This window comes from Oryctolagus cuniculus, chromosome 9 (genome assembly GCF_964237555.1).
Source record: "Oryctolagus cuniculus chromosome 9, mOryCun1.1, whole genome shotgun sequence".
Taxonomy (NCBI): Eukaryota; Metazoa; Chordata; class Mammalia; order Lagomorpha; family Leporidae; genus Oryctolagus; species Oryctolagus cuniculus.
The window spans coordinates 103,451,533-103,469,002 of record NC_091440.1 but is presented as its reverse complement, the minus strand read 5'-3'; the positions used below and the strand labels follow the sequence as shown (position 1 = coordinate 103,469,002).

General features: G+C 50.6%; 1 protein-coding gene across 1 annotated transcript in view; it reads right to left on the bottom strand.

The window, feature by feature from the left end:
* VWF (von Willebrand factor) overlaps positions 1 to 17,470 on the bottom strand; it is a 157,963-nt gene that overhangs the window by 13,637 nt on the left and 126,856 nt on the right. The window contains 4 exon segments of the mRNA NM_001329088.1: positions 1,105 to 1,285; positions 3,784 to 3,909; positions 9,121 to 9,270; positions 16,887 to 17,092. Of these exon segments, the coding sequence (NP_001316017.1) occupies positions 1,105 to 1,285; positions 3,784 to 3,909; positions 9,121 to 9,270; positions 16,887 to 17,092 (663 nt within the window).

Sequence of the window (17,470 nt, the reverse complement as noted above, 5' to 3'; positions counted from 1 at the left end):
TCGGGCCACCCCTTAGGGCCTTCTCCTCCCCTGCACCCCGCCCGGATCTTCTGGTTCTCCTTCTTGCCCACGCCATCCCAAGGCAGTGTGGGTCCTACTGCCAGGCTCACCCACAGGGGCTACCCTGGCCCAGACCAGAAAAGGAAGGGCAAGGTGCCTAATCCCTCACCCGCGGCCCCAGGGGAGAGAACAGCCTAGCACACTCAAGGGGTCAACGCTTGTTCACATGGAGTCACATTGAAGGGACGACTGCAATGATATTTGGGTTTACAAAAGAATGAAATTCTAGAGTCAGTGCTGTGGCGCAGTAGGCTAAGCCTCTGGCTGCAGGGCCAGCATCCCATATGGGCCCTGGTTCGTGCCCCAACTGCTCCACTTCCAATTCAGCTCTCTGTTTGCAGCCTGGGAAACCAGTGGAGGATGGCCCAAGTGCTTGGGCCCCACAACTACATGGGAGACCCAGAGGAAGCTCCTGGCTCCTCTGGAGAGGCCCAGCTCTGGCCGTTGCAGTCTCCTCTCCTTGGAGAGGCCCAGCTCTGGCCGTTGCAGTCATCTGGGAAGTGAACCAGTGGACAAAAGACTTTTCTCTCTGTCTCTCCCTTACTCTCCGTAACTCTGCCTCTCAAATAAATAAATACAATCTTTAAAAAAAATTCTACTCCTGGAACTTTCAGTGCCAAGAGAGAGGGTGGCAGAGAAAGCTGATTTGGGGTGGCCATCCGTCTGTCTGTTGGGAGAGTTGGGGGAAGCCAGTTGGAGGGCCCGACCCCAGAAGAGGCAGCACGGCCTGGGGTCGCACCCCAGCTCCACCACTCCCTAGCATTTTGTGAGCAAATGGGAACGCCAGCCGCTTCCAGGGTCTTCTGAGATGAGGTCTTAGTGAGAGCCGCCACCGAGCCCAGGGCCGGGCTAGCGGTGACCTCCAGCAAAGTCCTCTTTGTCTCATCTCATTTGCTTTCTCAAAAGCACGCAGCACAGATGGGAAGATTTTGATCCTGCCCGTGTCCCTGGATAGCTAAAAAGAAGGGCCAAAGAACTCAGAAGTGGAAAGAGAGGTTTGAAGGCGGGCCCCGGGCAGCCCAGGGCGTGGCCACCATGCCTTACCGCAGCGACAGCTGGGACAGCACTCGGCCGTCTTACAGCTCAGCTGGAAGCCCACGGGGCAAGTGGGGATGTTCAGCTGGGGGCAGGAGACGTTCTGCTGTTGCACGAACACCTCCTCCTTCACTCGGACACACTCGTTGATGAGGCAGGGGTCCTCAGGGGAGGCCCAGCGAGACCCAACCTGCAGAGAGCCAGCGTCAGTCCAAGAAGCCAGGGCAGGCTGGGGCCCAAGGTCCCAACAGCCGTGTGTTGTTCTCCCAACAAGCTGGTTTGGGTCCTGAGGGAAGCCGCAGTTTCATGTCTAAGCCCCGCCCCCTCCAGTGCGCGCGCGCGCGCGCGCGCGCGCGCGCGCACACACACAGAGCAATGAATGGGGCTCATCCCAGGGACCTCCACACAGTAGGCCTGGGTCAAAGTCACCCTGACCAAGATCCTCGCTCCAAGTCCTGTTCCGCAGCCCCTTGAGTAAGCAGCATGGGTTGCTCCCTGCCAACTCAGCCTTGACTTGGAGCTGAGCTCACAGACCCCCCCGGGGCACTCAATCCGAGAAGCAGCAGTGAGGACCAGCAGAGAGGACACTCGGCCCATTTTCCAGGCCGGTGCTAGTTCCCCTCTGGATGGGGAGGTGAGGCTGTGGCGGGAGGCCGGGAACGCTACCCTCAGCCCCCTACAGCGCCATCCGGGGCTGAGCAATGGGCATGAAAGGGCTCAGAAAACTCACAGGGAAGCAGAGAAGTCAAGCACTTGGTTCAAGGGCTAAGATGCTGCTTGGGAAGCCGTTGTCCCCTGGGTTTTAGTCCCTGATCCACCTCCCACACAACCTTCCTGCTGATGTGGACATGGGAGGCGGTGGTGGTGGTTGAAGTAATGGGTTCCTGCCACCCCCATGAGAGACCCACATGGGGTTCTTAGTTCCTAGTTTAAGTCTGGCCCGGCCCCAAATGTTGTACGCATTTGACAAGTGAACCAGCAGATAGAAGATTGGTCTCTCTCTCTCTCTCACTCTCACTCTCTCTCACTCTTTCTCTCTCTCACTCACTCTCTCTCTGACATAAATGAGCAATTGATTTTTTTACAAAGAAAAGTCACCAGGAGTCTCGGCCTGGAAAACGTGTACCAGGTGTGTACACAGGGGCAGCCAGCGCCGTCTGGACCCTGCCCTACTCGCTCAGCTCCTGCTCACTTTCCTCTCACTCCAGGTGAGGGGCAGAAGAGGCCGGGCACTTGCCACCCACACCTGCCTCCCCACGACCAAATCAGCCCCCTGTAGGCCACCTGCTGAGTCTTGCCCTCAGAATCCATCACCAGACCCCTTCCCATTCCCCAGCCTGGGGGTCCCTGGCACGTTCCCAGCAACAAAGCCACTGGGGCCACCAAGTCTTGCAGGTAAGAGAGAAAGAGAAGCTCAGGTCGCCTGGTGCTTCGTACACACTGAGCCCTCCAGAGATGAGCATTCAGCCTCCACCGGGACACAGCAGGTTCTCGTGAGAGCCGGACTCGGCTCCAGGAAGGAGGGACAAAACCTGCCCTGGTCCAGGAGGGATGGGGATCAGGAAAACTAAGAGAGTGGGAAAGGGGGACACAAGGAAGGGAAATGCACAGGTACCCAGATTCCAAGGGGAGAATGGAAACCCATCCAGAGAAACTGAGTCATGTGTTGTCACTGAGGAGGAGAAGGGTGTGAGAAGACAGGGTGGGTCCAAGGGCAGGACCGTTACCCCATCGCCTTCCTCTCTCAGCAGAATGCCTTTGGTCTTATTAGGAAGAGGCAGAGGGAAGGTCCACACGGACACCTCACATTCGTCCAGCACCTGCCCCCGAGGCTGCCAGGGCTTGGCACTATCCACCCCACCCTTCCCATCACAAGAAAGGAATTGTTCGTATCCTAGCACTCGGATGAAAATTCCCAAGGAGGGAACGTGACATGTTTAAGTAAATGACTTAAGAAGTATTCAGGGGCCAGCACTGTGAGACAGCAGGTAAAATCACGGCCAGATGCAGCACAAGCATCCCATATGGGCACCAGTTCGAGTCCCCGCTGCTCCACTTCCAATCCAGCTCCCTGCTAATGCACCTGAGAAAGCAGCAGAAGATGGCCCAAGTGCTTGGGCTTCTGCACCCACAAGGGAGACCTGGAGAAGCTGCTGACTGCTGGCTTCGGATCAGCCTAGCTCCAGCCATTGCAGCCATTTGGGGAGTGAACCAGTGGATGGAAGATAGCTCTCTCTCTCTGTTTAACTCTACCTTTCAAACTAAAAAAAGCAGTATCCAGAGCGAGAGCGGGCACCTGAGCATCAGAGTGGAGACTACTCAGCTGCTCTGCTGTAGGAGAAGGAATCTGGCTGGGCTGGGGGTGGGTGGGCAGGAGAGGACAAGAACGGAGCGATGGGGGCAGGCAGCACGACACAAAGCCACATCCAGAGCTCCAGCTCCCAGGGAAGCACCAGACTCCTCTCAGAATCCACACAGTGGGAAGCTGGGGACAGTCTTAGCTGTTTCCTAAGGGTCAAGGTCATCCCAGCCGGTGCCTACACAGCACCGACAGCTGGGTTTAACTCCCTGTCGGGGAAGCATAGGGCAGGAATGAGGTGAAATAAGGGCAACACTGGACCTCAAAATGGACCCCCGGGCTGGCCAGTCACCGTCCTCCTTCCTACCCTCCCTGCAGCCCCGACCTACGCTCTTCCAGGAAGACAGGGAGTCTCCCCACGGCGAGTCTCCCCGCCGCCAGCCGGCTGTCACCTCACAGGCAGATGGCAGGCACCGGCCACAGCACTCTCCTTCGTGGAGCACATAGGTGAAGCCCTGGAAAAACGCAAGGAAGAGAGAGTAAGGGCCGGCCAGACCTGTAAGACACAGATATTCTCAGCCACTCCCAAGTGCTGAGTCCCGGGGTTCTGCAGGGACACTGTTGCTGGACGCGTCCTCCCCTGCTGTCAACCAGTCTCGGGATGACGCCAAGCATGGTTAGTATGGTCAGGAAACGTCCACCACTGAATCGCTGAGCCTGCTCCTCCACCAGCTGCACAGACCAGCCTGGCATCCGATCACTGGGCCTGCTCCTCCACCAGCTTAAGAGACCTACCTTGGCCTCTGGAAAGTTCCACCGTGAGGCTACAATCCAGTGCATAGGAGTGTTGAAGACAGCTCAGATTCACTTAGTCGTAGCTAATGAACCTGACCTTTATTGCAGCCAAATCTGGGGTCTCATTGCCTGGGGGAGGACATCCAGGCTGCCTGGGATCCAGTCTCTACTCTAACAGGGCTAACTACCCACACAGGAGGAGTACTCTGATCCCAGTACCTCTCGCCGACATGCAGAGCTGAGCTTCTCCTAGTGGTTACCTGACATTTGCCTGGTAGTTTATGGGATAAAGTATTCTTTACACAGGAAAAACGAGATGAGTGAGCAACAGAGACCAACCTCTCCCAGAAAGCCTGCTAGGGAGGACCAGTACCCTGGCCTAGGAGTCTGTCAGTCCATCTTGCCTCTTGAACGTCCTTCAATTTGACCAAAGCATTAGACACTTGAATTGCAATCCTCCTCTGAAACATCAGAAACCATCTACAAAGAATAGGCAAGGCGACAGCATGGTTGTCCCAGGACCCAGGACTCCCGGAGCTATGCATCGTCTTGGAGCTAGGTCCTTCAAGAGAGAAGAAATGGGGGCTGCTGAGGGTAGGTTGGATGCCAAGCCTGTTCTACTCCCCAAGCACACGACAAGCAGGGCCACATCAGAAGATACACACAATGTTTGTGCCTCTCTCCAGGGGAGCCTGGCCCCTCTGGGGACTTGGCTCAACTTCACACGGTCTCCTTGGGACCTACTGACATCCCGACCCGCGTCACAGCAGGGCGCACTGCGCACTAGTCAGTGCTAGTTCCAGTCATTTGCGGTGCCTCTGTGATGCACAAGGTCCTATGGAGGAGCCAACAAATTAGGATGACCCAGTCTGCACACCTCCTCTAGGAGGCAGGACGTACAAAGTGCCATGAAGGAAACAGAACTCGGGGAAATCGAGGAGGGTAATTAACACCTGCAGGGATTCGGTGCCACCCCTGCCTGCCTCCCTGAATGCTGAGTGATCTGGACTGGGGTATGCTTTGTTTGCAGTTGCATCTCACCCCGGGCAAGCACACTGACTACCACAAATGACTCCCAGACCAGATAACCTGAACCCCAAGACCACACTAAGTCCTCATGTCCAGACACCCTAGCCATGCCACCAACTTGCTGTTCTACCACCATATTTCTAAGATTCCCCTCCTCAGCCCTAAACAACCCTATTTTCTTGCCAAACAACCTGAGTTCATCCCATATTCTCATCTTTCCTTCTTTTCCCTTACTCCTCCAAACCCTCTAGCTTGTATTGCTTTTTGATGTATTATATTAAAATACACATTAAAACACCTTTCTTGATACTCTTTACTCCATCCTGTTTGCATTGGTTTCCAAATTAAGAATGGAACTAAGCAGGTATGCTATCCACCCAACCTGTAGACATCCACTGAAAAATACATTCCTAATTTACTTAGCAACAGAATCCTTTAGGCAGAATTGTCACAGGTGAAACAGAGGTGGGAGACATGGAGCTCTGGTCCCTCGTCCCCTGCAGAGGCAACCTGAGAGAAACACTAAGATGGCCTCCCTCCCTGGACCAGACAGGTGCTTGCAACACTGGAGCCACCAGGGGCCCTCTCCTCACAGAACGCTCCAGTTCCTGCTAGCTCCAGATGAGCTGTGGGCTGTGGCCAAGCCCCTTCCCTGTGTCACTGCTGTTGCTGTCATTCCCTTTGTGCTGTTCCTTTGGTTCCTGTCTGGTAAGAGGGAAGAGCATCTCCCATTCTTCCTTCCAAGGAGTCCCATGAGAACGAATAAAATGATCACATGCCACATAACCGCTCTGCCAATGACAGACGCCATCCATAACGGAAGTCCCAGGACATCAGGATGGAGCCGAAAGTTTCCTGCTGCCTACTGATGTCATCTCTGTCGTGCTGTCCTACGACACACTGCTCACGCTTGTGCAGATGCTGGTGTAAGCAAACCTGCTCTGCTGCCAGCCGCAGGCCAGGACACACACACAACTGTGCACAGGACTTAACGCTTCGTAATGACAAGAAATGACTGTGTGGCTGGATTGTAGACTTGCTATACCATTTATCACTAGAGGGAGCTCCTACTTGTAAAAACATAGTTTAATGGGGCCGGCGCTGTGGCTACTGGGGAAAACCACTGCCTGCAGCACCGGCATCCCAAATGGGCACAGGTTCGAGTCCCATCTGCTCCACTTCTCATCCAGCTCTCTGGTATGGCCTGGGAAAGCAGAGAAAGATGGCCCAAGTCCTTGGGCCCCTGCACTGGCATGGGAGACCCGGAAGAAGCTCCTGGCTCCTGGCTTTGGATCAGCCCAGTTCCAGTCATTGTGGCCATCTGGGGAGTGAACCAGTCGGTGGAAGACTTCTCTCATTCTCTCTGCCTCTGCTTCTCTGTAACTGTTTCAAATAAATAAATAAATCTTTAAATAAATAAATAAATGTGTGTATGTGTGTGTGTGTGTGTGTGTGTAGTTTAACATAGTATGCTGGGTTGCCCCAGCAGCCTCATATATCTCATGTTGAATATATCTCAGTTGCATCTAAGGGCCACATGGAGTGACCCATCTATGCCTAAGTGCACTCTGATGTCCGCACAACAGATTCAGCTAATGACACCTCCCTCAGGGTACAGCCGGATTGTTGAGTGGTGTGTGACCACACAGTGGATTACCTTCAGACCACAGTTCCCAGCGCCATGATGTAGTCGGAGGCCAGAATCAAAGGGTAAGCAGTCAGGTGATTATAACCCTTGCAAGAAAAACCTCCACCGAGTGTTCAACAAAGCTGCCTGAGTTCCTCTTGCTGTCCACACAGAAGCAAGGCCACAGGTGTGCAGGCTCACCTATAAAGTTCTCAGGGAAGTCAGCAATGCCCCTTGCTTTCTTGGCCCCAATGTTCTCACATGAAGCATCGAGAACTATGGGGGGTGATGGGGAAAGTGTGTCACCGTGCGGTCTGGCACACTTAGTCTTTGTCTCCATGGGCTGACTTCTCCAGCGGAGAGCTGATGGGCTCAGCTCGGGTGGTATAAACCTGGCTGTCTAGAGGCAGTGGTGAAGGAAATTCCAAAGGGGTCCAGGGTGATGGCAGTACCACTATACTTTGACCTGGACAACCAGCAAAGTTGTGCAAGTGAACCTAAATGTCGCTGAAGTCAGACCAGAGCTGATACTACCCACCTTGAAGAATGGGGTCTGAGACCACGTGTAATTTACTGAAATTCCCACCTCAACCCAACACACAGCAAGATCGAAGCCCAGCCTCCCACATCCTCTCACCCTGAAATCTCGAAGTGTCCTCCTCCTCCCCAGAAGGTGAAAACATTAGCCTCCAAGGCAGGGCACTCAGTCCCCGGGAGCAACCCGGGGTCAGGAGCTGCAGACACGGTTCCCACTTCCACTCATTCCCTGCCCCGTGCCCACCTCCTTCCGGGACTTCCTCCAGCACCACTGCCTCTAGCAGCCAAGTTCACAGCACGTGAGCTGCACCCTCCCCAACACCCGACTGGACTACAGCAGGGACTGGACAGAGGCTGAGCCCAGCCGTTCACCCATGAAACACAGAGTGAGGGAGTTGGACTGGACAGGGATGAATTTGGGACTGAAGAGCCATGGAGGGGTGGACGCCAGACTCTATGCACAAATGAAATCCGTGAGAAGGTAAAACTTCTTCAGGGAGGAAGAACAGACAGAAGCTAAGACCAAGACCAGAAAAAGGTATGATCCCTGTGGTCCCACGTATTCTGCCCCCTCATTTCTGGAAGCTTTCTCTATGTCTTTTCCATCAACCCCCTCTTTTCTTTTAGCCAGCTTGAGTGGGTTCTATGCTTTGCTATCAAAATTCCCTGCTAAAAAACACAAAATAAATGGCTATCCAGTGCCAGCTCTATTAGCATGTGATCTCAACAGCACTGTTTGATGAGTGTATTTCCAGTGCTTCCGGGAGGAGGTTGGAGATCACAGACTTCCCAGATCCTAGTGTTCCCAAAGGTACACCCTGATGCCACAGCATCACCCTCCCCCAAAGGCACCCAGCAGCTCCGCTCATCCGCAGCCCCAGCAACGCAGGTGGCACAGCAGACACACGGAACGGTTTTCTCACTCCCGCATTCGCTCTCAGGCCTCTCTCCATCAACAAACTGCGCAGCTCCAAGACAACATCCAAGGCCTTATCCTCACTGCTGCCAACACTTACAACAGCAACCATGAGAGGGATGCAGCTGCCTGCCCTGGCGATTCTCCTTAATGATGTTATCTCTGATGACAATGTAGGAATTGTAACAGCTGAACCCATAGGCTGAATGTCACCGACAATCCTCCTTGCAGACTCTTCCTCCCTTTTCCTACAGTCTGATCAATGTGCAAGAAAAGGATGCCCCAGGACCTGCTGGAGCCTCAGGGGAAGGCCACCATACACTGCTGTGGGGACGCTGATCATGTGCCGGCGTTAGAAACGCGATCTGAGCATCACCAGCCACCAGTCTAGCAGGAACACTGGTGAAGGATGGGGTCAGAGCCCACCTGCAATTTACTGAAGTAAATTAGGACAATCCCAGAAAACTAAGAACCAAAGTCCTTTCTAAAGGAGAGGTTAGGGTGATGTCTGAAGGTGGAAGAGAGAGGGAAAACATCAAGCCCTTTTTCTAGGTAATTTCTCCCCCACGTCTCTGCTCAGCCCAACTCTACCATCCCCTGAACTGAAGATGCTTCCACAGACACGGCCATTAGCCAAGCACTGAATCACAGAACGGTGACGCAACAAACCTCTCGTGCTTCTTTGTTTTCGCCCAACCCTACCCCGCCTTTCCTTCTCCCTTCTGGCCTTGAACCAGAGGCTACTAGAGGCTCTTCCTGATATCCCCTCCCCTGCTTCCTTCCCGGAGACTCCTGAATTCCCGGGCCCTGCACCCCACTCACCGTCTGACAGCTGTCTTCACAGGGCTTCCGAGCGCACTGGGCCACACGCAGGCCCATCACCGTATCCTCCATGTCGGTGCAGGTACACATGTCACAGCCCTCCTCCCAGAACTGGCCCACGGGGTAGATGGTGCCTCGGTGCACACACACCTGTAGACACAAGGCTTCTGTGAGTGACATCTCGCACGGCTCATTTATTTTTTTTTTTTTTTTTTTATCTTTTATTTAATGAATATAAATTTCCAAAGTACGACTCATGGGTCACAACGGCTTCCCCCCCCACACCGTCCCTCCCACCCACAACCCTCCCCTCTCCCACTCCCTCTCCCCCTCCATTCACACCAAGATTCACTTTCGACTATCTTAATATACAGATCAGCTTAGTATACCTTAAGTAAGTATTTCAACAGTTTGCTCCCACACAGAAACATAAAGTGAAAAATAATAGATGATTTTTTTTTAAATGATGATGAAATCAGATCAGACCTATTGTCATGTTTAATCCCAGTGAGAGTCAAGTTGGGAATTGATAATTTCTTTCTTTCTTTTTTCTTTTTTTTTTTTTTTTTTACAGAAGATCAGTTTAGTGTACATTAAGTAAAGATTTCAGTCGTTTGCACCCCCATAGAAACACAAAGTGAAATATACTGTTTGAGTACTCGTCACAGCACCAAGCCTCAGTGTACAACACGTTAAGGACAGAGATCCTACATGAGGAGTAAGTGCACAGTGACCCCTGCCGTTGACCCCACCAATTGACACTCCTGTCCATGGCATCAGTAATCTCCCCATGCACCAGCCATGAGCCTCCAAGGCCATGGAAGCCCCCCGAGTTCTCCGACTCCCATCCTGCCCAGACACGGCCATAGTCAAAGTGGAGGTCCCCCCCTCCCTTCAGAGAAAGGCACCTCCCTCTTTGAAGACCTGTTCTTTCCACTGGGATCTCACTCACAGAGATCTTTTTGCCAGAGTGTCTTGGCTTTCCATGCCTGAAATACTCTCATGGGCTTTTCAGCCAGATCTCGCACGGCTCATTTAAACACATGGTTAGTAAACATCTGCTATGTGGGAGCTGCTGCAAGTGCCTAGAATGTAGCCACAAATCAGGCCAGGGTGGTCTCTAACTACAGGAAGTAGGTTTTATCCTCTTTCCTTGGCAGCTCAGCAGCTGTGGGAAGGGTACACTGGGACAACCCTTTGCAAGCCGTGGTGGGCCACAGGCTCAGACACAATACACTGGCTACCTCAGACCAGTCTCATCACTCCCTTATCTGCATTCGGCTCCTTCCTATGTCACTGAGAGGTTGTACCCAAATCCTCAGACCCAGTCATGGCCTTGAACTTGGCCCCATCCACTTCTAGTCCTCTGCCCCCTTAGGAGCAGACTGGGTCAGGGGTTAGGAATGTCTGGCCCCATGAGGTCCACAAATGGCAAGGAACACAACAAGCAAAGATCCTAGGGCACAGAGCATGGGATATGTTTGAGAGATTGGGAATCTTGTTTGGAAGAACTATAGACTATAGAGAGAAATGTGAAGAATGAGGTTACCAAGATTGGTTGGAACCGGGATGTGTGAAGCCCAGGATACATGCCACATGCAATACCCAGACAATGATTTGTAGGAATGAGGTGCCAAGGACGCTGTTTGATCCAGGGACTCAGTGACAGCTTTGAAGTTTATCCCAAGAATGCCCTCCAAAGCTAACAGAAAACATGTCCACCCTCACTCACACAATAGCGGTGCAATGATCAGGTATCTGCCTAATCTTCCAGTTCTGTATACTTATGGAAGGAGACCCCTTGTTCTTCTCTTAAGAAGCCTTCTAGAAAACATCACCACCCCTAAGAGAAGAACTTAACAATAGCTAGTAAAAGTCCAAAGAGTCTTTAAATAGTTCACAAAAATGTTACTATGGGGGAAAAAAGTGCATGGATTTCAGTTTTGGTTTCAAAATCAGTCCATCTTTATGCGGACTGTGTGAAGTGCCCTCATACACGTGTGTTCACCCTCTGCCCCCAAGGCATCCTTCTAAGACTCCAGCCCAACGACACACTGGCAAAAACACAGTTGTTGTTACTGCAACAACAGTAACAGCCAAAGACTGATGCAACTCAAACATCCACCCACCAGGGCACCTGCACCTGTGCAGTGGGGGCCATGCAGCTGCGAGAAGGAAAAAGGCATGGGACCAACATTAGGGCACAACAGGTGAGGTGGTTGTCCATGATGCCAGTATCCCATATCAGAGCTCAGGTTCAAGTTCCAGTTGCTCTGCTTCCAGTCCAGCTCCCTTAAACTGGAGACCAGGACGGGGTTCTGGGCTCCTGGCTTTGACCTGACCCAGCCTGGGCTGTTGTAGCCATTTGAGGAAAGAACCAGCAGATGGAAGATCTTTCTTTCTCTGTCTTTCCCGCTCTCTCTGTCACTGTGTCTTTCAAATAAACAAATCTCTTTAAAAAGAGCAAAGAAGGTAGATGACTATACTGACAGCAAATAATCTCTTTGCTATCTTGTTAAATAAAAAAGTAAAATTTCAAGCAGGATTAATAATATGCTACCCTTTCAGTAGTAAATACAAATTAGTTAATTAAAATATGTAAAATTTAATTATACTTTCAAAAAGAAAAAAATTCATGCAAATCATAAATTACAGGGGAAAGGAGTAATACAGTAGCAGTAACAGGGACAGGGCTGCTTTTGGGCCACAGAGGATTCAGCCGCCACCTGCAACACCAGAATCCCACGTGAGCACTGGTTCAGGTCCCGGCTGCTCCACTTCCAATCCAGGCCCCTGCTATTGCACCTGGGAAGGCAGCAGAAGAGGGCCCCTGGCACCCATGTCAGAGACCAAGATGGAGCTCCAGGATCCTGGTTTCAGCCTGGCCCAGGCTGAGTCCTTGTGGCCATTTGGAGAATGAACCAGCAAATGGAAGATATCTCTCCCCCCAGCCCATCTGTAACTCTGCCTTTCAAATAAATAAATATACTGTGGGGAGCAATTCGGACTAGACTAAGTTACTGGAATTAAGACTTATTCTGTGCATCTGCTCTCCCACAATATGGCGCTGGGAGAGAAGAAAACAGCTTCTACACAGCTGCCTCCAGTTCAATCAATAAACTGTAGGACTTGCTCCTGATTGGAGGAGAGCAGCGTACTCGGCGTGTGGGCAGCCGAGTTGGGATTGGTGGAGGAGGACTATAAAGGAGGAGAGAGACGGCATGCACCAGGAACATCTAAGGAGAACATCTAAGGGGAACACCTGTGCAGCCCCCGAGAGAGCCGGCCGGCGGTGTGCCGCTCCCCTGCGGAAGTGGGGAATGTGGCCAGGGGGAACTGCCCTTCCACGGAGGTGGAAGGGATAGTAGCCAACCCGGGAAGAACCAGCAGCAAACCCGGGGAGGGCCGAGCAGACGAAAGAACAGCGCAGGGTCCTGTGTCGTTCCTCCATGAAGAGGGGGAGCGACATATACCTTTAAAAAAAAGTCACAGGGATAGTAGTAAGAATACTGAGAAAATGTCTTTTACTATTTGGTCTTTTAAATCATTTAAGTGTTTTACATCATAAAAGAGTAAAGCAAAAGGAACTGGAAAACAAACTCTAAAAATGAAAAACAAATTGAAAGATTTGATTAAGTGGATATCAAGTCAGTAGCACCATCACACAAGGAAAATAATTATTTCAAATGACTTGAACAATTAGTGTTTCAACTATCTATCCCTCATGAGTTATATTTTAAGAAGAATTTCAGGGGCTGGCGCTGTGGCGTAGCAGGTAAAGCTGCTGCCTGCAGTGCCTGCATCCCACATGGGCACCAGTTCAAGTCCTGGCTGCTCCACCTCCTATCCAGACCTGGAAGAATCTCCTGGCTCCTGGCTTCAGATCAGCACAGCTCCAGCCATTGTGGCCATTTGTAGAATGAACCAGTGGATAGAAGACCTCTCTCATTCTCTCTCTCTGCCTCTGCTTCTCTGTAACTCTGACTTTCAAATAAATAAATAAATATTTTTTAAAAAAAGAAGAAGAACTTCAAAGAAATCGTAAACCACTTTCAAGAATCATAAATTATATTAACAGTGTTACTTTTGAAGGTACTTTAGGTATATTGGAAGATGAAGCAAATAAGTAACTAAGTTACTATTAGGAAGCCAAAATTTTCAAAAGAAAAGGAATGATACAAACATGAAAGTCAAAAAGTTAAGTAAAACCCTAGAATTTAAATCTGAATCAGAAAATCACTATGTGGGCTGGGATTGTGGTACAGCAGGTTAAACCACCTCCTACAATATCAGCACCCATATCAGAATGTTGGTTTGAGCCCCAGCTGCTCTGTTTCCAATCCAGCTTCCAGCCAGGGTGCCTGGGAAAACAGCAGAAGATGACCTAAGTGTCTGGGCCCCTTTTGTCCATTAGAATGTTTTACATTTTGAATTCGGTTGACAGCTTCCTAATGGCATTGCTTAATGTGTTCATCTGTTTCCTATAGTTCCAGTAAGCTAGAATTAGATCCAGGAGATTAATTACATTCACGTTCAGTTGTTTGGGGGAGGGAAGAAGACATGAGAAGTGATGCTGTGTGCTCTGTGAGGCATATGACATCCTGTTGTCCCACTTTTTAAAATTTATTTGCATTTTGTTTGGAAGCAAGAGAGAGAGAGAGAGAGAGAGAGAGAGAGAGAGAGAGAAACAGCAAGCTAGATCTTCCATCTGCTGGTTCCCTCCCCATGTGTCTGCAACAGCCAGGACTGGCCCAGGTCAAATCCAGGAGGCCAGAACTCAATCCAGGTCTCCTACATAGGTGGCAGGGACCCAAATACTCAAGCCATCCTCTGCTGCTCCCCAGAGTGCACATTAGCAGGAAGCTGGATCAGAAGTGGAGTAGTCAAAACTCAAACCCAGGCACTCCAATTTGGGATTTGGGTATCCCACACTGCACCTGAAACACTGAGCCAAAAGCCCACCCCCAGTTGTCCCACTTTTAAGCATAGGACTAGTCACGAACTTTAGATGCTGTCAACCTATTTCTTCATTATACAGTTTATGGCATCAACATTGTAACTGACAATTAAATAAATTTTATTTATTTATTTGAGAGGCAGAGAGCCAGATAAAGAGATGGTTTGCTTCCCAAATGCCCCAAACAGCGTGTGGCTGGGGCTGAAGCCAAGATCCAGGAACACAATGCCAGTCTCCCATGTGGTGTCAGGAGCCCGACTGTTTGAGACGTCACTGCTGCCTTCCAGGGACAGCCTGAGCAGGAAGCTGGGGTCAGAAGCTGGACTGGGCATAAAACATAGGGACTCCAGTGTGGAGCCCAGGTGTCTTCACTGCTTGGCCACTTACTCCTAACTAAGAGTTTGAGAATGTTCTGGTGTTGGGGCTGGTGCTGCAGCACAGCGGGTTAAGCCACTTCTGCAGTGCCGGCATCCCATCGGAGTGCCGGTTGGAGTCCTGTCTGTCTACTTCCAATCAAGCTGCCTGCTGATGTGTCTGGGAAAGCAATGGGAAATAGTCCAAATCCTTGGGTCCCTGAACCCACATGGGAGACCCGGATGGAATTCCTGGCTCCTGGCTTCAGCCTGGCCCAGCCCTGCCATTTTGGCCATTTGGGGAGTGAACTAGCAGGTGGAATATTCTCTGTCACTCTCTCTCTCTGTCTCTTTCTCCCCGCTTTTCCCCCTCTCTCTGTAAGTCTACCTTTCAAATAAATAAATTAATCTTAAACATTTTTCTCGTGTTTGTTGCCTCAGTTCAGTTTGTCATTGTTAGCTGAAGAATTGTTTTTAGCTTGTCAATTATTAGCTGAAAAATTCTTCCACAAGAAAGAACTTTCCCTGAGTGCTTTTGGTTATTGTGAAATAGAATCACTTCAGGGAAAACAGGGTAAATATTTGATATTTTTCTTGATCAATTTTCAGCATAATGGGTTGACGCCCTCTCAATGATCAAGGGCGACCAGAGTTGTTGTTTGTTGTATCATTATAAATAAATAGATGTGTTTGTATTTGATGTATTTTTGATGAATTATAATGAATTATGATTGATTAATAATAATGAACACTTAATAATACATAATTATTATTTTTAAGCTTCTTGAGTTGTCCTGTCTGGGTAGATGAGAGCCCTTCAAGGACTTGGGCTGCCTGGCAGGGCCTCTTGGGCTTTCCATGGTTTTCCAGCTTTGGAAACAAGGTGTTCCAGGCTTCTCCTGAGCGTTTCCTGCTCATGTTGGATCAGCCATTGCACCAGTGTCTTGGCACCTGTCAGTGAAAATGGTCCTCAGACACCACGCTGTGGGCACCAGGAGTGTTGGCTGCTCCCGACTCGTCATTGCTTCTACATGATTTCAGTGAACAGGGCTTGGAAACATATTTTAAAAAGAGGATAAGAACTCATCAGTTCATAGTAGTTTATTTTTTATTTTTTTAGATTTTATTTTATTTGGAAGGCAGAGTGACAGAGAGAGAGAGGGAGAGACAGAGAAAGAGATCTTGTGTCTGCTGGTTTACTCCCCAAATGGCCACAATAGCCCTGGCTAGGCCAGGCCAAAGCCAGGAGCAAGGAACACCTCTGTGGGACAACAGGATGTCATATGCCTCACAGAGCACACAGCATCACTTCTCATGTCTTCTTCCCTCCCCCAAACAACTGAACGTGAATGTAATTAATCTCCTGGATCTAATTCTAGCTTACTGGAACTATAGGAAACAGATGAACACATTAAGCAATGCCATTAGGAAGCTGTCAACCGAATTCAAAATGTAAAACATTCTAATGGACAAATGATTCAGCTTCTCCCACAAATCAAAGGCATAAAAAGTGGAAGTGAGGTTGCGACAGATTAAAAAGACATCCAAAGCATTAAGAGAAGAGAAGGGCAGGGTGGGAAGAGCAGGAAGAGGAGGAGTGAACAGAGACACCAGACTTGCCCCTGTCCCCCAGCAGCTGTGAGATTAGAAACCTCGGAGAGCAAGAGTGCCCAGAGGGGAGCAGAGGGCAGGAGTGACTCAGGCAAAGCAGTGACCTTCAAGCCTGTGAGGCTGCAGGGAACAGAGCCCACAGCTCCTCACCCCCCCTCCAGCAACTGTGACCACACTCGCTGGGGTCTTGCTGCCACTCTTCCGGCTTGTCCACGTCTCCCCGGCCCATGCTTCCTACTTCCCACTCCCACCCCCACTCCCACCAATGAAAGCTTTCATGATGGTTCATCGTGGCGGCTCTCTCCCCTATAAGAAGCTACTTGCATTTAGTAACTATACCATTTGTTGATACTTTTCTGTATTCCATTTATAGGCTATTGTCCTATATACTAACAAGACCATAAGCAGGGGCTATAACTTACTTTTCTCTCACAGCACGTAACACTGCACCAGTACTGTTGGAACATAGTGGTTGCTCAGTAAATACTGGATGGATTGATGGATGGATGACAATTAACAAATGAGTAAACTATTGACTGATCTCTAATCTTTTCAATCATATTATTTTCTTTGCTTACCTAAAAATAAGCTCTTGAAAGGTAGGGACCATGCCTTATATAGTGTTTGTAACCTCAACACCTCACCTTGCTGAAAACACAGTAGGTGTACCATAACTGAGTCCGAGTTCACTTCATGTCCAGTTAGGCTGAACTGGGACGCTGACTGCCCACCCACCAAGCCCTGCAGCACTGAGTTTGGTCCGGAAGGGATGGCTGGGTAGATGCAGATCATCCATGAGCAGCAGTGCTTGGCCAGCATCCCAGCCAGAGCTGAGCAGCCCCTACCTTATCAGGGAGGCAGGTGGTCGTGGTGCAGCCACAGTCATTGGTGGTGGTCGAGGCCAGGTACCCGAGCGGACAGCTCACCGTGGAGTTGGCGCAGTTGCAAACACACTCGTACTCATCACAACACAGGGTCTTGCGCAGTGCTGGCGCTCGGTGTGGGGGGCAGGTGGGCGGGGCCTTCCTTGCACACTCCTCCTTCCTGCAGGCTAAGGGGCAGCACAGGGAGGTGAGCATTGCACTGAGCCCAGGGTCCCTATACTTTCAGCTCTGACACAGGACCCCAGGAAACTGTAGCCCCAGATTATTAAGCCAGATGCCATGCGAGCCCAGCTCAGGGCTAGGGCATAGTCAGACATACTGAAAAGCAGTTTGCAGAAAAATTGGAGCGGGAAGGTGAAGGAGAAGTGAAGGCAGCTTGGTCTCTGCTGTGTCCCCCGTCCAGGTACATCTGCAGGGCTGGGATCCGCCCCGCTTTGATTCACAGAGCCGTCAGATGCAGACTTGCAGAGGCCTGGGCATCCCGTGAGCCACCTAGCACGCTTACACACCAGCACTTTTGCGACTTTAGTCCCGCCTCTGAACCT